This window comes from Natator depressus, chromosome 3 (genome assembly GCF_965152275.1).
Source record: "Natator depressus isolate rNatDep1 chromosome 3, rNatDep2.hap1, whole genome shotgun sequence".
In the NCBI taxonomy this organism is placed as follows: Eukaryota; Metazoa; Chordata; order Testudines; family Cheloniidae; genus Natator; species Natator depressus.
The window spans coordinates 189,708,927-189,735,344 of NC_134236.1; the positions used below are offsets into that span (position 1 = coordinate 189,708,927).

Consider the following 26,418-nt stretch of genomic DNA (forward strand, 5'->3'; position numbering starts at 1 on the left):
ATGGTCCGTAATAGCTGTACGATATTTTTGCTATCATCAATTAATAAAAATTAACTATTTTCTACAGCACTAACCTTCATGTCTTGACCTGTGATCAGACTGAGCTTTCAACACCCTGTGCAGGAAGAAAATCAAACCAATTAAATGTTACTACAGAACAAAATAAATATATTATACCTGAAAATGTAAGAACTGAAAATGTACTTTTCTCATATTCACTTAAAATATATTCTTCCTCTCATAAAGTATAATTTTAAAAGTAATTTTACTCTCAGATGTGACTATAATGGCATTATAGGATTCCATGTTTATTGTCACTTAATAGCTTCCACATAAATTCATTTCAGTTTATAAATAAGACAGTTTTTCTAACTATTGGGCCTGAAAACTCAAGCTGGAATCAAAAAGTAAAGGTGCTTTTCTTTCTGGTGCTACCACATATCACCAACAATTGTAAGTTTGTTGATACAACCTTAACCAACAAAAACAGAAGGTACATCTAAATAAGAAAACAATAATTGTCAAAATGTAGTCCTCAGGTGGCATCGTACATAAGTGTACACACACATTATCAACACCAAATAGCGAATGGGCACAGGAAAAGGACACATAGCGTTCAAGCAAATTTATTTTAATCTTTTCTCCTTCATACAGTCCTGTAATCAAGACCTGTAACAGCTGCAGAGAGGGCACAGAAGTGGCTCTGGGAGGCGAGATGGTTCATGAAAGGATCATACTGTGGTCCATCATGTGAAATAAGTTTGAGAACCACTTGCCTAAATTAATGAGAGGAATTATACAACCATAGTTTAGTTTATGTTTCATACCATTTATTCATTTCTGAACTTTGAAAAACCATAGATTTAAGTTTAAAGCTATCATGAAAATGCATAAATTTTTTAAACCTTACTTCATAAATAAAAAGTTATTGTACCTAGGCGCCAAGTTGTCATACGTATAAGCAACTGACATAAGTCGCTGAATCAAACTTGTTCCCTGGACAAGTACAAGGAATACCTTTAAAAATTGAAGTTAAAAGAAAAAAGTTAATATAACAATGGGGTTAGATTATACACATTATGTCAATTTTAAAACAAACCAAAAACTGCATGGGTGAGTGACTATAAAAGACACACTGGCAGTAAACACACAGTTTTGCATTGTAATTCTCACTTATAGCAGGACCAAAATCCCTATCTTCCAACAGTTCACTGTTTTTAACATTATTAATATTAATATGTTGTCCCCATTAGCATGTAAAATATAATATGAAAACCAAGCTTAAAAAAATGTTACTGTTGGGGGTGAAAGAATAATAGGGACTTAACAGGTAGGTTCTAGCACTGTTCAACACTAGGTGTGATGGGCCATCTTCCAAAGCAGGAATTGATGGAGGAAACAAAACATAAAAACAATGAGGAGTACGGTGGCGCCTTAACAACTAACAGGTTTATTTGGGCATAAGCTTTTGTGGGTAAAGAACCCACTTCTTCAGATGCATGGATCACGAAAGCTTATGCCCAAATAAATCTGTTAATCTTTAAGGTGCCAGCGGAATCCTTATAGTTTTTGTGGACACAGACTAACTCGGCTACCCCTCTGATACTTGAAACAAAACATAAAAAGTAATCATCAGAAACATTCAGAAATACCCATTTACTCTGTGTCTTTGGGACATTCTGCACATAAACTTGAAAGTCTAGCTTTTTTAAAACTGCACATCTTTAATCTAATTTTAGTTAATTATTTTATTTCCTGATATGTCACCTCTAGTGTTTAGATTCATTTTTTAATAATTGTTTTTCAATACGCTATTTCCTCATTTGATTAAAAAGTAATAATATTTTTCACTTCACATCCCCCTTTGATTGATAAAAGAAAACATCTCCCCTACAGCGTGTGGGTATTTGTATGTATATATAGTTTGTTTCTTACCTCTGTGAGACGAGGTATATGAAGGCCCTTTACATGATCTCCTGCCGTCTTCCTTGATTTCCCTGGCCAAGTTCTTTTCCTGTGAGACTCTGCTACACCAGACCAGGCAAAGACATCATGATAAGCTAAATCCAAATCTGAGGGATCTACTGCAAACTGGCATATCAACTTCAGCAAGCAAGCAAGACAGTCTAGCTGCCACTGTGGATAAGAAGAAAATGCAATTTTCCTTTTTCACAAATTCTAGTAATTCTTTGTCTATTTTGGAACTTGAAACACAAAACGTAAATGTCCTACAAAGCTAACAACTAAAGCACTAATTGGCAAGAGCTAACAAGACTTGTACTAGACATTACAGAAACTGGGGCTGGTATTAAAATCTTTTATTTCTTACAAAGAGAGTATTTTCAAGAACTAGTCCAAATTACAGGTACAGTTACGAGATATGATATTCTGTGCAGAAGATTCAGTTTTACAGCCTACAGCATTTTAGGCACTTACATTTAACTCAGAAAGCAATATTTAACATGGTTTGTTACTCTTTTAAATTAAACAATTACTTATGTAGAGACAAACTACATTAAAAATACCATTTTGTATTGTAATGTCACAAAGAGATGAAAACTTCTGATTCACTCAGTAATTTCTGATTTTTTGGTCCTCCTATTTCCTTCTGGGACTCTGATCTCCAAGGATCTCACATGTACTATTACTCCTGCATGTACATTTGCCCAGCACAACCAGCAGGAGTTGTACCATACAAGCGAAACTAACACAATCATAGGCCCAGATTGTACAAACAGATACACTAGCATAGCTCTCTATACCCATTCAGAATCCCACTGAATCCATAAGACTTTGCACACGTGCAGGAGTCTACACTAGAATATTTATTTGCAGGATCAGTGCCTTAGTTGCAATTTGCCACTCCTCCCCTTGCAAACCTAAATGCAGGATCAACTAAGGCACTAACAGACTCTTCGGCTTATGCTGGGAATGGAGAGAAATACACAGCATCTCCCTTCTCCTGACACTGCTCCAGAGAGAGCACCAACAGATGCGAAGCATCATGAGAGAGTTAGAGAAGTGTATACCACAAGTATTTATAAAGATTCGAAAGAGAAAAAATTGAAAAAACAAAGCTCAAAAATATTCTCCTTCCATAAAAAATAAAGCTAATTTTTTTCAGTGTGAGATAGTTTAAATATCCTAAACACTGAAACATACACAAGCCATGACACTTTATATTTACAACATGACAAAATGCTCACACTGAAAACAAACAGATAAAACAAACGCAGTCTAACAAACACAAACTGAAAAGAAATCCAAACTGCAAAGTAATATCCAACATAAGGAGAGTTTATCTCACATTAATGGATAGATGAATAGTGATAAGATACAGAATTTCATAGAATCATACAACTAGAAGGGAATTCAAGAGGTAACTCTAGCCCAGTCCTCTGCAGTCAAGGCAGAACTAAACATTATCTTATCTCTAAAGGCGTTTAACCTATTCTTAAAAACCTCCTGTGACAGAGATTCCACAATCTCCCAAGACAATTTATCCCAATGCTTAACTACCCTGAAACTTCGGAAGTTTTTCCTAATGTCCAACCTAAACCTCCCTTGCTGCAATTTAAGCCCATTGCTTCCTGCCCTATCCTCAGAGGTTAAAAAGAACAATTTTTCTCCCTCCTCCTTGTAACAATCTTTTATCTACTTGAAAACTGTTATCATGTCCCCCCTTCAGTCTTCTCTTCTCCAGACTAAAGAAACTCAATTTTTTTCAGACTTCCCTCATGGGGCAGCTTGGTATCATCCGCAAACTTTGTAAGTGTACTCTCTATCCATTATCTAAATCACTAGTGAAGATATTGAACAGAACTGGAAGCAGGAGTGATCCCTGCAGTACCCCATGCAAAATGGCCTTCCAGCTTGACTGTGAATCACTGATAACTGTGCTCTGGGAACAGTTTTCCAACCAGTTATGCGCCCACCTTATAGTGGATAGATGAATAGGGAATTTGTTTATGAGAAGATCATGCAAGACAGTATCAAAAGCCCTAAAGTCAAAATAGACAGCATCTACTGCTTCCTCTCTATCCACAAGGCTCGTTACTCTGTCAAAGAAAGCTATTAGGTTGGTTTGACATGATTTGTTCTTGACAAATCCATGTTGATTGTTACTTATCACCTTATTAACTTCTAGGTGTTTGCAAATTGACTGCTTAATTATTTGCTTCATTATCTTTCCAGGTACTGAAGTTAAACTGACTGGCCTATTATTCCCCAAGGTTGTACTTATTCCCCTTTTTATAGACTGGCTCTATATTTGCCCTTTTACAGCCGTCTGGAATCTCTACCATCTTCCATGAGTTTTCAAAGATAATCACTAATGGCTCAGACATCTCCTCAGTCTGCACCTTGAGCATTCTTGGATGTATTTCACCAGGCCCTGGTGATTTGAAGACGTCTAATTTGTCTAAGTAATTTTTAACTTGTTCTTTCCCTATTTTAGTCTCAGACCCTACCTCATTTTCTCTGGCATTCACTATGTTAGACATCCAATCACTACTAAACTTTCTAGTGAAAATGGAAACAAAATGAAATGAATAAACAAAATATATGAAATGGACTAACACCAGTGTGCACTGTTAGGGAATTTCCTTATTAACCCCTTGACTGTAGTGGTAGTGATTTCTCTCAGTGCCAAAAATGGGTTATATACCAAGAAATAAACACAATACTGCTTTAAAGTAAGATTGAAAAGTACAGGTTTCCCCTTGAAACCACTGATCAACCTCCCTTTTAAATATATTTTTGTTTTCCAATATTCTGTTATTGCAAACTTAAGCTCTGATCCCATAGTCAGGTCTGTGCAGATGCAAAGCTCCGCATGTATGAATCCAGAAACTAGTTTTCAATCTGGGCGTTGGGGGGGGGTGTATTATTTTTTAGTTCTACAAACCAGCACATTTTTTCTTAGGACTACAGAAAAAATAATAAATAAAATAACATACAGAAAAGATATAAAAGTGTGGTCACAAAATAGCAAAAAGTCAGAATGATAAAAATAGTAATGTTTTTAAAAGGGAGATTAAAACTGCAATTATTCCAACAATTTACATTTCCCAAGAAAAGAATACTGTATGGTACAATTAGTGTTTATTGGCATCAATTTAGCAGCTCGTTTGTATCCATTACAGATGGAAGCACTCAATAAACAACTTTCAATGCACAATAATTGGCTTATCAGCAATACTTTTCATTGTTCATTTTATATTGTTCATTTCTTCTCTTTTTTCTACAGAAAAGGTGCAAGTAAATATAAAAAAGGCTGCTAGCAATGGAAGCACTCAAATGGGATAACTATCTTATAGCTGGTAAACACTGACTTGTCACCTACCACAGTCCATGGTTCCTGCTCTTTAGGCTCTAGAATTCCCGAATTAAAAATTTCTAACAATTGTTGAAGCCCTCCAGCAGCAACAAACTGTAAGTAAATTACGATAATGTAAGAAAAATCAGGTACATAATGTATTTAAAACTCCTTGTCTCAGTTACAAGATACACAATTAAAATCAGAAATAAAACATTGATAAATTATGCTGTTACTTATTTTTTTAAGGACATGAGAAAAATTTGCATAAAAATATAATAAACTGAGAGGCGTGACTTTTGGCAAAAAACACTGAAATTAGATAAGAATTTTATTTTTCATTAATCATTTAGGCCCAGGAACTGGGATTTCCTGACAGTGTCCTAATGCAAAAAGTATTATGTGCTAATGATCTGAGCTTGAAATCGAGAGACTCCAAGGAGTGAAACAAATTATTAAGATCTTATACTAACTTAAAAGAACTTTCATTTTATGTCATTTTGAAAAATCTACACTACATATTACAAAATACTTAAGTAAATCAAACCTTGCAGCTCCAGGTGTTTTTACTATTTTCTATTTGATCTTCACTCGAATCATCTGAGTCTGGATAAAGGTCACTATAACTTCCCTGAGGATAAACAGAAAAATAAATTACTGTATCAATACTAGAATTTAAAGTAATAAATATTTCACCCATAAGAATTTGGATTTAGAAACAAAAAAATTTATTTTTCTACTACATAAGAAGAAGTTATATTACCGTAGACTCTCGCCTTATTCTTCTGTTAGGCTTGCCCAAAGCTTCAATGATTTCAAGTGCATACAAAAGTTTATGGGCACTTTTTATTCGCAGGAGATCCTTCCAACTAAATCCATCATTACCCTTACAAAAAAGTTAAGAAAATTAAATCCAACGTTGGCCTGACCATAGAGGCAAAAGTAATTGCATTTTTGAAGAGACAATGGCAAGTAATTTGAAGAGACAATGGCAAAACAGATCCTAGTTCGAGCTTGCACAGTTACAAAATCTATCGTAATATTTAAGCAACAATTTAAGTTATATTTTTAAAGTATTTTAAACATGTGTACATTGGGATTATATGACAGCTTTCCCTCTCCCTGCCTTCACTAAATCTTGGGAGAACCTCTGCAGGCCCATTTATAAATTTGTGAAGGGTGTGATGACTGCTGGTTAGCACAGCAGAGAATGGATAACCTATTCTTTCCTGCCCACCCTTCCTCCCGGTCTCTTCAACACGTATTCAATATGCTAGATTCCTGAGTTTCAAAACATGATTGTTACATTAAAAGACCATCAAAAAGGCAAAGAGGAAAGCAGAATCAGACCCCACTACTTAATCCAACCTAATCAAAGAATAAAATAATCTGTCCAATTAATTTTATCCAGGGAAAATAAAACATTTTGACCCCTGCAGCCAGCTTCTCTCTTTGCCCTTAACATCTACTTACCTGCTGACACGAAGGCTTACAAGAGGATTGCTGGCAAAGTAAGGAAATTCTTACTTTGGATGCCAAGTAAGGAAATTCTTCCATTTAGCCAAATACATTTTTGCTGGCAAAAATCCCAGTAGTTTTGCCTCTTACAATTCTTTAATTTAAATTTGTTTTGTTCTTAGTGTTTTATTTTCCTCAGGTACATTCAATCACAATTAAAGAGCGATCTTCCACTACTCTTATTCACAACTTCCTCAGTCAGCTATAATTAGGGGGGACCCTCACATACCTGAACTTTTTACTGCCCATTAATGGGTACTGAAATGATAACCCAACATTTTATTTTCATTAGCAATCATCTCTGAAACATCAGAAAATATGTTACTATACACACTCAGCTGTGTACGTACATGTGGTTGGTTCATACTGGAAAGTTGCTTAAAATTCACACATTTGCTCTTTTTACATTAAAAATGCTCAGAAGTACTTCAGAATTCAAGATACTTATTCAAGATAATTATCCCAATAACATTTACGCCCCAAAAAGTATAACTGAAATTGAATCATATGTTACCCAACATCCTCCATATTGTTTTAACAATATATAAAATTCTAAATTCTCTCCCATTCAAAATTATTACAAAAAAATTCACACCTCAATTAATTCCAGTTTTAAATTTAACCTAATCTAAGCACACCCAGAACAGTGGGTGGTTGCTTGCTATTGTGTTTTATAATTATGCAAAGCTGGAGTCGGGGATTTAAAACAAGGCACCTGGAAGGCAAATAATACTGTAAGATTCAGTTTTAAAGCCACATAAAATTTGGAGGCTAGAGTTCAAGAATATTGCTTTAGGATCAAGTATATCTGAGGTTATTTACTTCTAAAATGAAACCCACAGAATTCTTGAAAAAAAAGTAATAAATTGCTTCAACCTGCTTTGTATAACTCAAGATGTATGAGATTTAATTTCAAAATGAACCAGTAAAGTCACCAGAGATAACATTCACTAATCATTTTACTTATTTAATTCTTGTTAAATAAAACCCATTACCTTTAAAGACACAAATCAGGAAACTAAATTAGAAAAGCTACAGGCTTCTTTTGATTTTTATTTCAACAAAGTAAGAGAAGAATAAGTGAAAATGTCCCCTCTTTTTTTATTTTCTCACTATACCCAAGACAAAGCCAGGGAATATATATGTCTCTATGACCTGTCCTGATGTATTATTATTGAAACTGTTCTGCCTTTCATTCAAGACAATGTCCCCCTTGCAGAAATTCGTTATTTTTTACTTAACTCTGTTGGATCAATCATCATTCAATTTGGGGTAAATTGTAAAAAGTCTAACTGAATTGCAGATCATATACATTTAAAACAAACACTGTTGGCTAACCTGTTCATCTGAAATATTTTGGAATGCCTGTAACATGTTAGGACACGTAGGTAGAAGCATTAACAGTTCCCAGACACGTCTGGACAGGTTTTCTGCATGAAGGTGGAGTTCTTCACATCTTGCACTCTAACATACACAAAAAAAATCTATTACTATTCATAGTTTCTTAAGAAAAGCAACCTCACTGACATTTTAGGGTTTGAAGTTTATTTATTAATATTTTAAACAAAAGCAATTCATTCTCAAATTAAAGTTTATTAAATAAATCTATAAATACAGCATGATAGTTTAGGTCTCACTGAAACAGAAGAAAATTAAGTTACTTTATGCACTACAGTATAAAGACATGCACAAAGATTCAGTGTAAATAAATCCCCGATTTAAATACACAACTATTGATTCCAATAAATTCCCAATGTAAATCCCATTGGTTTATATGGACTTATACGAGAGATGAATATGAGTCACTGAGTTGTACAATATATCTTTAAAAATATGTTTTCAAGTCAAATCCCCTTACTAACCACCATACATGTTTTCAATAGTACATGTCCTTTCCAGAGCAATACATTTTTTAGAGTAACTAGTAAATAATATCATACCATTTTGATTATAAAAAGCTTATATATCTATAGATACAACACTAAATATACAGATAGAAATATTAGATGTATATGATGTTTGGATACCATGGTGAGGGGCCATCAGAAGTAGACAGATCAGACAGAAATTAAACTAGACATATTCAGTCATCCTAATCAAAGATCACTAAATTACCTCACTATCTTCCATAGTCATTTCACCAGAAGGAGGTTTAAAAGATGCAAGCATCTCTAACAAATCAAAAAGGGTGGTAAGATGAGGTTCTTGCAAAAGTAAAAGCATTGGAATGTTGTCCTTCTGAGGAGGAGGTAGGCAAGATGCTGGAAGCTGAACACCTTCACCTTTACGCTCCCTCCGTGGTGCACCCAATGATACAAACACCATCTAGAAACAAGGGGGGGGAGGAGGAGATAGAAAGAGACTATTTTAACAACACAACTACAATGGCCATTTTTTAAACCAGAGACATCTTATAAATAAGAATAGAATTAAGAACCTGGTTTTGGAAGATACATTAATATCTTCACTGTTGATCCTTTATCTAACTATGTTTCAATAGAATGTCACAATTCAAAAATGACATACATGGGCAGCACTGGAGATTTACTTTGATTTCGCCTGACATGGTAAGTACGAAAGGTGGAAGCAGCAGAGTGATTAATTAAAAAGTAATTAATTCAAATGTGTGCTAAACTTAGGAGACAGATCCTTTAAAGTTGCCTTTTTCTTTGACAGGGAGGAGTGACAAAGGGAAGGGTTGTGCAAGGTCGAGTCCTCCAATCTGCAGTGTTTGTAAGGTTAATCCTCCTTCCTGCAAAGTAGACATGTCCTATCTTTCTTAGGCACTGGGGCTGGATTCATACTCTAAGGAAGCTTGCTCATGTCCTGGGCAGTAGGTTGATCTGGGCTGCAAGCCTTGATAGGCCTTATAATAAATGAAGATGTGACAGGGATTTTGAGAGTTGGTTTACAGGATGCTTTGGATTTGAGCATCAAAAGGGAGAAAGGAGACTCCTGACAGCTTCAATGGCTGTTGCCCTCCCTCTTTTCCCTGCTCTCATGTCAAAATGCTTTGAGGCACTATCCTGTTCATAAAATCAAACAGTTGTGACCATTTGGCCAAAATCTTAGTCTTTGATGTTATTTTCACCAGCCCCTGCTTTTCTCTACAAAAGATAAATGGTTCCAAATTTTACTTTGATCCTTCAGCACGTACTACTTCACATCTACTATTACACCCAGAATGTGCCTTTTTAAACCACGACTACTTTTTACAACAGTAAGGAAACAGAGCAGCAGAATGTAAATGTATGTTAATAGGAACTAACTGTAATTTTATTTTGGGTGTAAAGGGGATGTATGCTATACAGCAGAAAACAATACAATGGTTTTAGAAAACAGTCAGATGTTGCCAAAGTGAATTTTACATTTTACCACCTAATACACTTACTGGTCATCACATGACAAAAGCAGAATGCCAAATGATCTTTTTATCTTTAAATCTTATCTTTACACTGATAATACCTGCATATCCTTAAAGCCCAATTCATGAAGTGTTTTTTCATCATAATCAGTTGTTAGTTCATGCCCAGATGAAATCATTCTCACAGGACCCATGAGACCACCTACAATAAAGCACAACATAATGAATTTCTGGAATTTCATTGGCTACTTAAAAAGCATAATTTTTAAAAGTAAAATGAATATTAACATTGATACTGCATCTGCTGAAAATTTTTAGAAAAACAGCTCCCTGGTAACTCTCAGGGCCTGACCCAAAGGCACCTGAAGTCAATGGGAATCTTTCCACTGACTTCATTGACCTCTGAATCAGGTCCTTAAATATTTCCTTAGCAGTATGATTCAGTTATATCTTGTAATAAAAAAGGCACAGGGAAAAAAATCTGTCTTATAGGGAGGAAAGAGAGATAATGGATAAATTCCACATTGAAAGAACTATCATTAAATTCTTCCAGAGCTGGAAAATTATTCTATAAGCATTTATTTTAAATACTGATAGTTTTACTAAGTTTGAATGCCACAGGAATTATCTTCTAATTGCCCCTAAAGTGTGTACCGCTAAATCACTATAAAGCACTATAATCTTCTAAATGAAGGCTCTAGGTCTGAAGGATCCAAAAAGGTTCACATCTATCTGCTGTTAAGACTGGAAGGAACGCAGGTGGCAGAGGGAACCATTCCTTCCCTTTTGTAGCCTTGCTTTGTTACACATGGGAACACAGAACGGAAGAACCGGAGGGGCAGGTGAGAGCTTTAACACATGCTGCTATAAGGAGAAGGTTTCACTTTCCAAGCTGCATTGGTCAGTGCAGCCCCTGACTGGGAACATAATGAGGCCACCTGAAGGAAAACCAGCAAACAGTGTAACCAAGCTTAGAGCCTATCTACCTCCAACTTTCCACAATGAATAGTTTGTCTCACTCTGTTATATGCTGCTTAACATATATTTTGGTCATAATCTCCTCTTCAATCTCTCTAGTAAAATTTACTTATAATTAAGTCAATGTGAACTGGAGGTGACATCTGTTTGTGAACACCAGAAAAAATCTGACTTCTGACCTTACAGCAGGCAGAAGCTGGAGTGAAATAATGGCTTAGGCTCTGTCAAAAGCAAAGACCCTGTCAGTGGAATAGCTATCTAAACAGTGATGAAACGGGGCTGGCAAAGGTCACAGAGTACTTAAAGTGCCAAATGGTGTGGCAAGGCACCAGTCACAGTCATAAACAGAGCAAATTAAAAAGAAAGCAAAAGTGAAGAGGAGGTTACTCACCTGTAACAGGAGGTTCTTTGAGATGCATGGTCCCTATCTATATTCTACTGAGGGTTATTTGCATATGCCATGTGCCTAGAGCGGGAACTTCTCAAAGTAATAGTGTCCATCAGTCCACTCATGCACCCTGGTACCACTTCATGGTTTCACCAGAGGCAATAAAAGGCATGGCGGACCGACCACACCTTCAGTTCCTTCTCCACAACTAATCTACCAAATCCAGAGCAAAGGTGAAGGAAGGAGGGATTGGAATACAGGTAAGTAAACACCTCCTCTTTGAGTGATGGCCCCAATTGTATTCCACTAAGGATGATTAACAAGCAGTACCTTGATAGGAGGAGGGTGCGAGGACAATGATGGAACAGTAGAATGGAGGACCGATGGACCAAACAAGGCAACCATCACAGAGTCTTACACCAGGGCATAGTGAGAAAAAAAGGCATGCACTGAACTCCATGTGGCTGGCTTATATATGTTCATAAGGGTCACATCATGGACCAGGGCCATAGTTGATGCTTGTGCTCTCATGGAATGGGCCCATATCCCACCTGGTAGGGACTGCCATGACAAGTGATTGCACTGTGGAACCCGCTCCAAGATTCTCTGGGTGAAGAAGGCCTGCCCCTGAATTCTCTCTGCTATGGCAATAAATAGTTTAGGACACTTCCAGAATGGTCTCGTCCTCTGTAGGTAAAGGGCCAGGGCCCTATGTATATTAAGGGAGTGAAGCTGTTGTTCCTCCTTTGAGGTGTGCAGTTTGGGAAGGAAGGTGGGCAAATGTATGGGTTGGTCGAGGTAGAAGCAGGAAACCACTCTCAGTAGAGATATGGGATGTAAGTGCAATGAGACTTTGTCCTTATGGAAGGTAGTGAAAGGAGGATTGGCTATCATGGCCCCAGTTCACCAATCCTTCCTGCAGAGGTAATAGTGACCAAGAAAATGACCTTCATGGAAAGAAAAGAAAGGGAGCAAAAGGCCAGAGTTTCAAAGAGCAAGCTCATCAATGCCATAAGGACTAGGCGGAGGTCCCACTGAAGAACAACAGGCTGAACAGCAGGGTATTTGCATACCAGGCCCTTCCAGAATCAGGCAGTCAAAGGGTGAGTGAAAACCAAATGCCCCTCCACAGGAGGATGGAGAGCACTGATAGCCGCTTCATGCACTTTAATGGAGCTGAGAGCGAGCCCTGAGGCCATCAGACACAGTAAGTAGTCTAAGACCATCAGGATGCCCACAGCCTCAGGAGCAAGACCTTTCTGCTGGGCCCAGGAAGTGAAACATATCCATTTGGATTGGTAGGATCATCTCATGGAATCCTTCCTGCTACTCGAGAGGACATTTCCCACTGCCAATGAACATTACTGTGCCACTGGAGGTGTCTATCCAAAAACCAAGCTCCCAAATGAAGTGTCCGTGGATCAGGATTCCTGAACCTGCCATTGTGTTGTGTGAGCAGTTCTGGGAACATCGGAAGCGGGAGCGGAGGATGGTTTGACATGCGGAGAAGAGTTGGAAACCAGAACTGGCGAGGCCAGAATGAGGCAATCGGGATGGCCGTCACTCTCTCTCGTCACAGTTTGTGAAGGACATAGGGCAGGAGTGGTAGGGGAGAGAAGGTGTAAATTATTCGATCGGACCAGTTGACGACCAAGGCGTGGCCCTGTGAATTGTCACCAAGCCCTCCCCTGGAACAGTACTGGATTATTCCTGGGGGAATTCTGCATCACTGTGCATGCGCAGAATTCATGTTCCCCACTGATTTCTTTGCTTCCCCGCAGAAAAATGGCTTCTGATGGGAAAGGAAAGAGAAGCCACAAGAGTGGCAGCACCCTGGCAGCACAGGCGAGTCCATTTGGGCGTCCAGAGCAGCTGGCAGGGGGTGGAGAGGGGATGGGTAGTTGTGCGTGTGAGTGTGACACTCGGTCCCTCTTGCTCGCTATTGTGATATGCACGGTGTGGAGGGGCAGGGCTTTGGGGTGTTTCTGAGGAGGTAGGGGGCAGGCTCTGTCCCCTCTGGCAAAACAGAATGTATACACCTGGGAGAATTCTGCACCACTGCGCAAAGCAGAATTTTACAGAAATTATTAAGCGTGCAGAATTTCTTTTCCCCCCAACAGAAATGGGCTGCAGTGCTGCTAGCTGCCACTAGGGGCCACTGGATCCAGCAGAGCCCAGCTTGCACAAGGAAGACACTGCTGCGGGGAGGAGAGGGAGCTAGAAGGTTCCTGGCAGCTGTAGTTCCCAGCCTGCCTTAAGGGAAAGAGAGGGTGGCGCGCAGGAAACTCCATGCAAGCCTGTTACCAAGCATCAAGCTGTTTCTTCCTGTGGATCCCTAGCCTCGGGGTAGGGGGAGAGAAACCGTAACTAGGTTGTCATAGGGATTTCTTTATCTCTACTCCTGGGGGAATTTTCATGTGTGTCTGTATTGTTACAGACATACTTGCTGACAGGTATTTTGAACTAAATTACCAAAATAATTGAAACCAGCATGATTATGTAGTGTTATTTTGACAAATAAAATTTGCAGAATTTTAAAATATTGTGTGCAGAATTTTAAATTTTTTGGCACAGAATGCCCCCAGGAGTAACTGGATGCACTTGCTGTTGGCATGAGAGGAAAAGAGATCCCTTACCAGGGTCCCCAACACCCAAAAACATCCGTGATTACCACGTCACCCAACTCCCATTCGTAGTCGGTCATGAAATTCCTGCTGAGCGCATCGGCAATCATATTCTAAGTCCCCAGGAGATAGGTCACCGACAATAGGATATGGTGTGCATCGCACCATTTCCACAAGCATACCACTTCCACACACCGTGCTGGGGACCTTGTCCCTCCTTGCTTGTTTATGTAGTAAACCACAGTGGTGATGTCTGACATGAGAACATGACAAGAGTGGATGGACGGTAAAAATGGATGGCATGCCCTGCGTACCACCCTAAGTTCCAGAGTGTTGATGTGCATCCTGGGTTCCCAAGTGTTCCAAGTTCCCTGTGTCATGTGATCTACCACGTGAGCATCCCAGCCGTCAAGTGACACATATCCTTTATAATCGTCACGCTTGGCAAGGATGGAAGGGAGGGCACTCTGGAGGAAACCTGGAGTGGATCTGTCCACCATTGAAATGAAAAGATGACTTCTTGTGGAATGGTAAGAATGGAGTCCATGGACTGGTGCATAGGGGAGCAGCCATAGTTGTAGACAGCAGAAGCCATGAACCGAGTGAAGGCCTTGACATCTGTGCACACTGCCATATGACCTAGGAGGGGGACAGAAGTTCTGGCTGAGACCGAGGGGTTGGATGTCACTGAAGTGATCAGGTCCAGCAGTGTCTGGAACCTGTCCTTCAAGAGATTAGATTACATGTGCATGTCGATGGGTATGCCAATGAACTCCAGGAAATGGATAGGATGCAAAGACAATTTTTTGACTTTCACACTCCTCCCTAGAGAGTAGAGGAGTAGAAGGAGCTGGGAAATCAATTCTTGAGCTACCATTTTGGACCATGCTGCCAGCAGCTAGGCATCCAAGTAGGGGATGACTCCCTGCTGTCAGAGGTGAACTGTTATCATGGAAACCTACGTAAAGACTGCTGGAGCAGTGGTAAGTCTGAATGGGAGAACCCTGTATGAGAAGTGCCAAGGACCCACCATGAACCTCAGGAACTATCTGTGGGTCATGTGGATGTTGACGTGGAAGCAGGTGTCTTGCATATCAAGAGCCATAAGCCACGTGGCCTTTTTCTAGTAAGGGAATGATGGCCGCAAGTGTGACCATGCAGAACTTTGGCTTGCAAATGGAACAGTTGAGGCATCGGAGATCCAGGATTGGTCTCCATCCTCCCTTCTTCTTGTGTACCAGGAAATAATTGGAATAGAACCTTGTGTCCTGAAAGTTTGCAGAGACTGGCTCTACTGCTCCTCTCCGCAGTAGGGAATCCACCTCCATGGCAAGGAGGGAATCCACTTCCACTGTCGTGAGAGCGGTACCTGAGATGAAACCGTTGCGGGGGATATGGAGGAGGTAGCATCATAAACTCAATCATTATAGCCAAGTAGAATTACATCCAGGACCCACTTGTCCATTGTTATCATGCTCCATTCTGGCAGAAAGTTTGAGATTGCCTCTGAAAAGGGTGGCTGGCAAGAGCGTTGGAGTGCAAAGTGACTGACAGCACCCTAGATGCACTCAGAAATATTGCTTATGAGAAAATAGTGTGTGCTGTGTGGAGGATGGCCCTGGTGGACCAGGAAGATGGGATCTTTGTACCTTTGGGCGCTTCTGTGGAGGCTCAAAGACTTGCTCGTGGTAGAAATGGGAAGCTCTGTAGAGTTGTGTAGTTAGCGGGCGATAACATTTTCTTTTGGACGCTGATTTATAAATGCTTAGCAATCACAGGGTGGCCAGTAGGCAGCAGATCCAATGTAAGAGAGGGGGCTATCTAAGCAGGTGAGTGGACCAGAGCACATGGAGACCTCATCCCTTCCAGGGCAAATAGTTCATGAGGTCCAGGGACACATTGGAGTCTCTCCAGCGTCAATGGTACTCGGTCCATGGATGGAACCGGAGCTGGTTAGGGAACCTCTCTCAGGACCGACGATTCACGAGACATTGGTGAAACCGATGCAGGAGGGGTATGGTGCCCAGGAACCAGGACCGGCACATCCGTCAAGCAGTGCAAATTTTTGTCACCCTTGTGGGCCCTGGAACACACCGCTCCTCCATGGCTGGAACTCATGGACAATGCAGCATCTTTACTGGATCTGGAGGAAGACTTACTGCCATGCTTCTGTGACTCATGGCTCGGCCTCAGTGCAGGATCCATAGCACTGGTACCAGCTGAACCAGACTGGGTCTACAGTAAGAGGCGCACTCCTGGAGTTCTCAGGCCGATGTACAGGGAGGGTTCCCTGGCCAGGATCCGACTGCAGCCCCATGGCTACCCCCATGAGGTGCTTCTTAAGGTGAAGGGAAGGAGAGGCAAATCCTGCACCTAGATGCTGCATGGGCTTTCCCCAAGCCGTACAGACAGTACTGGTGCTCATCGCTGATCGAAAACGAGCGAGGGCAGGAAGTGCAGCATAATCCAGTATATAGATACAGGTGCTGGGCAGGGGGTGGGAGGTAGCAGGAAACCACCAAAGCAGCGTCCCAAAGTCCTTAATCCTAAGAAATTACTACAAACACTAAAACTACCACAAAAACAATAAAACTCTATGTACACGAATAAAAACAGTTTTTCTGTAAAGATTGGAAAGTGCATCACCAAGGGTGAGAGAACAGCAGAAGCTCCAACTCTGAACATGCAGCGCTGAGAAGGAACTGAAAGCGAAGTTGGTCTGCCCTGCCCTTTATCGCCTCGGGTGAAACCATGAGGTGGTACAAGGGCGCATGCGCAGACTGACGGACACTACTACTTTGAAAAGCTCCAGCTCCATGGCACTTGCGCATTACCGTCAGTGGAACACAATAGGGCCCATCATTTGAAGAATAAAAGTTATGTGCACACATCTGAAAGTTAAAGTACTAGGGTCAACTCCTTAAATACTTACTCAGTTTTTACACAATTGCTAAAATCAGGCAAACTCCCAGTGAAAGAACTGAGTTAAAAAAATTACTTAAGGATGCCAGGATTTGGCCCTGTAAGCAGGAGGATAGTGAAAATATTTACATATTCTAACACCATGAATGAGGATGCTTTTTTGTTGAAACTTGAATTGTTGAACACAACTTGAATTTCCACCTTAATTAGAATGACAGAGCAACCATTTCAGAGTTTCCTAATAAACAGGAGCTGGGTTTAGCAGAAGCTTTACAATACCATTTAAACAGACACGGCTAAAGTAATCAATTTCTTTAACATCAGGCATAAGTAAGGGAAAAAAGGATTAAAATATTTCTATTTAATGGGAAAATGGTATCATCAACTGCATCACACAAATCCAAATCCTGTCCTCAAGTAAGCATTTGTGTAACATATACAATTATTAATATTATTAATATTTATTAGTTGGAGCCCCAGTGATGGACCAGGACCCCATTGTGCTAGGTGCTGTACAAACACAAAACAAACAAATAGTCCTACAAAGAGCTCACGGTCTAAACACAAAACAAAACAAGAGACACCAGATGGATACAGACTGGGACTGTAAGGAAACTATTATACAGTATTGGTCTGCAAGGTAGGCTATGGTCTTAGCACACCAGAAGCCTAACCAATGTCAAATTTTTGTAGGCATCCTGTAGGTAAAGGAGAGCTTTGAAGGAGCATAACGAGGAAGATGAGAATAAGCAAATGATCAATTTGGCAACAGGATGTTCAGTAATAAATTAACTATTTTAACATAGCTGCAAAAAGACTGAAAGATGCAGTAAAGGAACTCACACTTGAATGGCAGTTAAATACATATCTGTGAGCCCAACATACATTCTGAGTCCTAATTATTTACCTATACAGAGTCATAAATATGCATGGCACTTCACAAAATATAAGATGGGACTCCACTCAGAGGAGTTTACTAACTAAATAAGACATAATAAAATGAATAAAAAGAATAATGGCAATAGGGAAAGGAGAATATAATTGTGGAAGGAAGGGAAGAATGAAAAGTTACAAGTAATAAAAACCATGTGATGTGAAAAACCATGTGTAAGTAGTGCATATCCCTTGTTACTTCTGAATTTTCTGTCTCTACTTTAAAAGAAATGGTAACACTTACAAAGCACTGTTTAATAATGAAGTGTGACAGGCTGATGCTAGTTATGAAATAAATGGAGCAAATGGAATAAAACCAACAGTGATACTTGCTATTTTTCCCCAGGTACCCTAATCTACTGTCAAATAAACATCATCTTTCAACCTCTATGGATGATCAATGAGCCAAGCACAAGCTATGGCTAAGAGTATTGTACAACTTACCAGGGAAATCTCCTTTCCGGCTGCTTTGGCCAAACTCCTGAAGCTGAGCTTGCTGGTTTATCTGTTCTTTCTGCAAATTTTCATACCAATGGGTAACCTCAGCCCTTAGATCTGCCACTTGATCACTAGGATACATTTCTATAGTCATCTGAAACATAATGCACACATTTTTTCAGAATGAACAATGAATGTTATGAAACATAATGATCTAGGAATAAAATCCATTTGGAAAACCAAAGTTCTTTTAACTACCTTGTCAGGAAGTCCAGCTGGCTGACATACAATTCTTAGTGGTAATGACTGTTTATCACTAAGTGCCTTTAAGTGACTGCTGATACCAGTGCCTTCAATCTGCCATTGTCTCAGATGATACGCAAACCTTAAGAAGCATATAAAAATCACACATAAAAACACCAAATGTTTTTGTTAACATGTATTTAACTCAAAAGCCTGACAAACAGTAGGAAGACAAAGAGACTGAGAAAGCTCCCAGCTCCACTTCTCTGGTCCTGCAGAGATTCCAACACAAAAAGAAAAAAGACAACACTTTGTATTCCTGATATTGCTTTAGTTTAAAACAAAACAAAAAACAAAACACTTTCCACCTTTTTTTATACATCATGAATAGGGCCCTACCAAATTCACAGCTATGAAAAATGCGTCACGGACCATGAAATCTGGTCTTTCCCAGTGAAATTTGGTCTTTTGTGTACTTTTACTTTATACTATACAGATTTCATGGGGGAGATCAGCATTTCCAAAACTGGGGAGGCGGGAGAGAGGCAAGCTTCTTGTGGGGGGAGGGTCACAGTATTGCCACCCTTACTTCTGCGCTGTCTTCAGAGCTGGGTGGCCAGACAATGGTGGTTGCTAGCCAGGCACCCAGCTCTGACAGCAGCACCGCCACCAGCAGCACCATGGCATGGTATGGTATGATTGCAACCCTTTTGCGCTGCTGCCTTCAGAGCTGGGGCCTTGGCCCAGCAACTGCCACTCTTCAGCCGCCCAGCTCTGAAGGCAGCAGCGCAGAAGTAAGGGTGGCAATACCATACCATGCCATCCTTACTTCTGAACTGCTGCAGGCGGCGGCGCTGCCTTCAGAGCTGGGCTCTCAGCCAGCAGCCACTGCTCTCCAGTAGCCCAGATGAAGGCAACACTGCCAGCAGTAGCAGCGCAGAAGTAAGGGTGGCAATACTGCAACCCTCCTACAATAACCTTACGACTCTTCCACAACCCTCTTTTGGGTAAGGACCCTTACAGTTACAACAACGTGAAATTTCAAATTCAAATATCTGAAATTTTAGATTTTTAAAACCCATGAAATTGACCAAAATGGACTGTGAATTTGATAGGGCCCTAATCATGAAACAGCAAAAGAGGGCAACCATCTTTTTTTTCCTTGCCAAAAACCTTTAACAGACTAAGCTTCACACAAAATATTTGCAAAGTATGTATTATCATCCCCATTTTACACAGAGGAAACCAAATGAGTAATTTACATCTCTGTTTTTCAGTATTTCACTCAATTCAAATTTCAAATGATAGGAAAATAAATTACAATAAATCCCAACTCAAAATATATTGAAGAAATTGTTTACCTTCTCCTAAAAGCTTCAAGGTGTGTCTTTAGCATTAAAAGTCCTCTTTCAATTATGGTGAGACTCGAGTGGGAGTCTTGCTCAAGATTACTGGAAGCTATCATAAGGCTCTCCATACACTTGCTAATAAATTCTTGTTCTTTTTCCAGACCTGTTTTACCTGCAAGTCAGATATTTAAGTAACTATGTGCCGAATGTACTGAAAACTGCAAGTTTTAGTACTCAAGATTAAAACAAGATAAACTAATATTCTTTAAAAGATTTTATTTTTAACAAAAAAATTACTAAGATTATTTTGTACAATATCCTTGGATTTTAGTATACCCGTGTAAATAAAACTGAGAACTCTTACCATTAATGTAATAAGAATTGATATACTGGATAGCTGCTCGACTGACATCACCAGACTGTGCTCTTAAAGCAATGCCCCAGAATTGGTCCATACCACACAACTGTTAAGACAAATGAAAAATTTGTCACGTAGTTATTTTCCTCTTGGGAATCATCTCTCCCCCAGTCTGAGACATTTACACTGCATCTTTTCCTGTTAATACTGGAGATACTCCCACAGAATGCAGGGATTTGGCCAAGCCACGAATGGGTGGGACCTGAGCATCTGAAGCACTGTGGGCAAACTCTAGATAGGAAAGATAGGTCTGACTATTGGTTTGGAAACAAATGCTACCCTAAGGAACCTTGACAACATTGTGCTATCTACCCAAAAACTTAAGCTCATTCAAGTGATAGTACTATTCAGCAGTGAGACTATCAGAAATGATGGTAGAAGATCTTAAAGCCAAGCCTAAGTCATCCTGAAAGAAACCCATGGAAGCTGGACTGCCTGACTGCTTGAAGTTAATCTTTGTATCTTGGCATCCATCAGAGAACTTTGCGTAAACTCCTGAGTAATCAAAAATGACACAAGGCTTGCAAAAAGCTCAGAGAGGAATATCCCACGTTGTTTATAGGACTTGCTGCTCAATAGTCAAACTGTTAGGCCCAGTTACTCTTAAGTGGGATGAAGAAGCAAACCCTGGGATGGGAGATCCTGGCTTGCTGGGGAGATGGAATAAAGATCTCTTTGAAAGCTACATTAGGTTTGACTATCACAGCATACACGGCCACTTTCATCTGACCCCCTTTTTAATCTTCTGGATCCCTTTTTCTAGTAGTGGAAGGGTGGGGGGGGAGGAAGGGGGAAACACACAGGAGACAATTCATCTATCTGTGAGCCATTATAAGACAGTTACTTTTTTCCTAACTGGTGTTCTTCAAGATGTGTTGCTCATGTCCATTCAGCTTAGATGTGTGTGCTCGCCACATGCACCAGTGCCAGAAGTTTTTCCCTCAGCAGTAGCTGTAGGGGACCAGCTCTGGTACCCCTTGGAGTGGCACGCAAATGCCACGGTATATAGGGTGCTGCCAGCTCTCACGACCCTCAGTTCCTTCTTGCCGCAAACTCCGACAGTGGGGAAAGAGGGCGGGTTGTGGAATGGACATGAGCAACACATCTAAAGAACACCAGTTACGGAAAAAGATAATTGTCTTTTCTTCTTTGAGTGCTTGCTCAGGTCCATTCAACTTAGATGAGACCCAAGCAGTATCCCTCGGAGATGAGTAGGAGTTCACGGATGTGTAGACTGCAACACACCTCTGCCGAACCCAGCGTCGTCTCTGGCCAAGGAGCACGTCGTGGCTCAACAGATGTCCTGGATTGGGAAGTGTGCCAGGAAGGCCACCGAAGATGCCTGAGCTCTGGTTGAGTGGGCTCTGACGATCGGTGGTGGAGGGACTCCCGCCAACTCAGAGTAGGTGTGAATGTAAGAGGTGATCCAGTTAGAAATCCTCTGCGTGGACATCAGGAGGCCCTTCATTCTGTCAGCTGTAGAGATGAAAAGCTGAGTCGACTTATGGAAAGATTATTGTCTGTCTGTTCCGCAAACAGGGCTTGCCCATCGAAGGGAAGGTCTTGCATCAACTGCTGAGCCTCCATGGACAAGCCAGAGAGGAGCGGCCAGGATGCCCGGCACATGGCGACAACCAAGGCCATGGTTCAGGTGGTGGTATCTGCTGCATCCAACGCCACCTGGAGCATCACCCTGGCCAGAGTCGTGCCCTCCTCCATGATTGCCCTGAACTCCTTCCTAGAAGCCTCAGGCGGGGAGCCCTTGAACTTGACCAGGGCTTGCCACATGTTAAAGTCATAGCGTCCCAGGAGGGCCTGATGGTTGGCCACCCTCAACTGGAGACTAGAGGACAAATAAACCTTACGGGCGTCTAGTAACAAGTCGAGTCTCTTGGGCCTGTTCTATACTGGGGGGCTGGTGAATGGGCTGGGCTATCCCACTCAACCGGACCTTGGGCCCGAGATCCCGACAGGGGTGAAGAGTTGCCCAGCATGGGACCTTGCTCACACCCAGTCTTATCCTTTCCCTTGCGGGAGGTTGTAGAGCGACCTTGCACCGTCTTCTTGGGCTTCTTAGCTGGAGCAACAGATGGGGACTGGTGCTGGTCAGTGGACGGACCCGGTGCGGCACTGCGTACTGAGGTCACAGTGCTCGGTGCCGAGTCAGAGCATTGCTTTGGTGCCGGGGTGAGAGTCGACTCCACAAGGTGCTCTCTTAAGTGAATATCATGCTCCTTCTTAGTCCTTGGCTTGAAGGAATTGCAAATTTTGCACTTTTCACTAATGTGCCCAAGCAACACAGACAGCTGCTGTGTGAATCACTAATGGGCATGGGCCTCTTGTTAAATCCTGGGGACTGGGGAATGCCCCGTCCCGAGGCAAAGTCCCGTTTGGGGAGCTACGAAGTCTATAAGGGATTTACTAACACTAACAGAAAACTATATACACTATAATACAAGAATTAACGAGTTCGTACAAACAAGAAAGCAACTGCGCTAGCTGAAGCAGCAACAGTTCCAGTACCATCACTGGCGTCAAGAAGGAACTGAGTGTGGGGGGAGCTGGTGGCGCCCTATATACCACGGTATATGTGTGCCATTCAAGGGGGCGCTGGAGCTGGTCCCCTACAGATACTGCTGAGGGAAAAAACTTCCGGCACCGGTGCATGTGGCAAGCACACACACCTAAGCTGAATGGACATGAGCAAGCACTCAAAGAACTGTTCCTATTGACCTTTGGTCGTCTTAGCTAATAAAGAACCACCAGGCCTTTTTGTTTTCACTGGATGTGAACAAATCCACCTGGAGGGCTCCCTAAATATCAGCTGCAACAATCCTTGCTTAAGGACCACTCTCAGTTATGTATCTGCCAGCAAATTTTTAGCCTGCATTTTTGTACATTGTATCTTATGTTGATCAGACAGATAGAGGCTATGTGACCTTGTGCCCACTTGCTGATTTACGTATGCCACAGTCATTGTGTCATGTGCTTGAACCAAGATGTTATCCTTTCTCAAGCGATCCTGAAAAATTATCATGACCAAGTCTCACCTGTGGCAAGCTGATGTTCTGGAGCCTTTCTGACAACATTTCCTGTATAACATGGCAGCCCAAGTAAGCTCACCATCCTGCAAGGTTGCCACATCTGAGGTCAGGACTTTGGAGTACAGATTGTGAATAGAGGATGTTACCACCCCATGGTTCTTCTGTTTTCACGAACTGAGGGTTATAATTACTCTAGATGGCATCTTTAATTTGCTCTGCATCTCTCTTTGGGAATGGTTCCAGAACTTTTAAGAACAATCCCTGAAACTCTCATGAACTGTCTTGCCCATGGAATAATCTTTATGCAAGAGACCTGAAGATCTAGGTGTACAGGCAAAACAAATGAATGATATTCTAATGCAGGACACCTGATCAGGATCTTCCTGAAACTTTGTTCTGTCAGACAAACTGACTCTTCTTGTGTCTATTTCGAAGCCAAGGTGGACGGCCCTCTAAGAAGGGAACAAGGAGCTCTTCTTTCCATGTATTATAAACCCAAAAAGCACAGAGGAGTTGCAGAGTTTTCTGCCATGACCCCTTGTGAATCAACATTAGGAAGTATGAAGAGGGAGTAAGTAGAATTTAATGACTTGCTAACTGAGCCTTTCCCCATTATTGTAAATCTCCTATTCCTTCACAATGACTTGTTCAAAGGAGGAGTGAAGGTAGATGGAAAATTCTGTCTTGGATTTGGATGGAGTTATTTACCCTTGGACTTGGTTGCTTTTTTTTTTTCCCTGATGAAATCTCGATGGTGGTCACCACCTTTCTCCCCATTGTCTTAAATGTGTATGGAGGAAAAAATTTCTTCTAATCTCTGGCATGGTGTTACCTTGGTCTGAAGCTGACAATTCTCTTTTGCAGGGGATCAGATAGAACCTAATGGAATAAGATGAGTATCTGAAAGGCTTCTTGGTATTTTGTGTGTTTTCTGGTCTTTGGAGACTTTTTGCTCCTTTTGCCTCTTAGAGGATTTTCCCTCACATCTGAGAATCTGTCCTAAGTGGAGCTCCCATTTGAGAGATAAGTCAGAGGGATGGCTTTGAGTCCCTGTGTTCCCCCCATTATCCAATGTATAACTGGAGAGGAAATGCAGGAGATCAAGCCCTACACAGATCCTTCTCCTGGTAAAAAAAGAAGAGTCACAACAAATGCCAAGGGATTCTACTAACCAGCTAAGAACATGAGAGTGGAGGCCGATACTTTTTACCATTTCACCTTCAAGGTAGACTGGACAGATGGAGGAAGCTGAAAGAATTTTGTACTTATTCTCTGATCATTGAGGAAGGACCTGGCTGCTGGATCCAAGAAGGCCTGACCCACCATTGCAAAGATATATCTGGAAGTGCCTTGGGTGGTGTGGGAGCCCCAATGTGCTGTCCTTTATAACCTTTCTGCTGACAAAACAAGAGTCTTTAAGCTGGGAGCAACTATGGCAAAACTCCTTCCTGTGGCTCCTGAGAGGGCCTTCTCTCAAATGGAGTACCTCTTAGCCTTTCACCTAGGATTTTTAGCCTACTTTACTGAGGAGATAGAAACAAATGGAAGAAATGAGGTCAGCAGGTGGCATTATAGGATATAATCCTCAAAATAATTTCATCACCTAGGTATGGATAGAGGAAGGGAGAATACATCTCATTTCTGCCCCAAAATTTAGCTTTAAAAGTAAACATGGTAATGGAATAGGCAGGAATGATGGGTCAACTCTGTATGCATGGCCTGAGGCAGATAATCTGGCATGAGGCTGGAAGTGATGTGACGAAGCCTTAGAGCCCCCTGGAAAAGTATGAACTGCTTTCAGTATGATTCAAAGGGAGATGCAGCCCAAATCTCTCAGACTGGGGGGAAAGGTCATGATCCACAAACATAACCCTCCTGTAAGCCTTACTGCTAATGCTACACTTTAAACACTAGCAAAATTTAATTATAGAGGAATACTTTGATATCCAGTATTCCTATCAAACACAGGAGGCCCATAGCACTGTTAGCTTTGGTTGGCAACCTCCACAGAGACTGGAAGTCAAAACAACAAAGCTAAGCTGCTGAGGTGAATGATTCAGAGGACACTGCTACACAGTACTTTTCACTCCTCAGTTTCTTTGTAAACTGAAAGCTTACGTGTCATTCTTAATTTGTATTTATATATTGTGGTGCCATAAATGTGTCTATAGAACAGGCTTCAGATGTGCAAAGAGCTTTCAACAGGAAGAAAGTAAACAGCGAATAAATGGAATAAAAAACAAGTAGAGATATGAAATAGTGAATAAAGATAGTAAACACAAACTGAAAGCGTCTTTTCAATCTAACCAATACTTCAGGGAAATAAAGGGTACTGAAGTCTGCAGTATTAGAATATATAAAAAAGTTTAAGGCACACCCAGATATCCATCAACAAATTCTTCAAGAAGAGTCAAGATTTTTCAATTTAACATACTGTTGACAAATTTACATAGTATTTTAAACAAAGACTTAAATTTTATAGCAAATAATTAAAGGCTATTTTTCAAAGCAGTTGATAATATGTTCTCCTCTCAATTAAATGAATGTAATTATTTACTGAGTATTCTACTTAAAGGGTGGAGGGGTAGGCCTCAAAAGTATGTCCAAAATAAATTGTTTTATATAACTTACTTACATATAAATGAAAGAAATATATGTACCAGAGTGTTTCAAACAGTCACTTAAATTTAGTTTGCTAAAAACATATATGATGAATCTTAGCTACAATATATGAAAAATAAAAATCATTTACTGAAACCATAATACAAACTGTGTGACAAAAAAGACAGTTACCTGTTCTGTAACTGGTGTTCTTCGAGATGTGTTGCTCATGTCTATTCCACAGTAGGTGTGTGTGCGCGCCATGTGCACCGGTGCTGGAA

The 26,418-nt window shown here is 40.7% G+C and overlaps 1 protein-coding gene across 2 annotated transcripts in view; it reads right to left on the reverse strand.

The window, feature by feature from the left end:
* Window positions 1–26,418, reverse strand: part of USP34 (ubiquitin specific peptidase 34) — a 275,304-nt gene that overhangs the window by 112,524 nt on the left and 136,362 nt on the right. For both annotated transcript variants that reach the window (XM_074949535.1, XM_074949534.1), the window contains exons 24-36: window positions 20,439–20,538; window positions 20,087–20,246; window positions 18,741–18,867; window positions 18,489–18,636; window positions 10,301–10,401; window positions 8,951–9,160; window positions 8,174–8,299; window positions 6,081–6,203; window positions 5,865–5,948; window positions 5,345–5,431; window positions 1,936–2,136; window positions 935–1,017; window positions 75–115 (exon numbers count right to left, since the gene is read on the reverse strand). In XM_074949535.1, coding sequence (XP_074805636.1) covers window positions 75–115; window positions 935–1,017; window positions 1,936–2,136; window positions 5,345–5,431; window positions 5,865–5,948; window positions 6,081–6,203; window positions 8,174–8,299; window positions 8,951–9,160; window positions 10,301–10,401; window positions 18,489–18,636; window positions 18,741–18,867; window positions 20,087–20,246; window positions 20,439–20,538 — 1,591 coding nt within the window. The remainder of the gene's footprint in view (window positions 1–74; window positions 116–934; window positions 1,018–1,935; window positions 2,137–5,344; window positions 5,432–5,864; window positions 5,949–6,080; window positions 6,204–8,173; window positions 8,300–8,950; window positions 9,161–10,300; window positions 10,402–18,488; window positions 18,637–18,740; window positions 18,868–20,086; window positions 20,247–20,438; window positions 20,539–26,418) is intronic.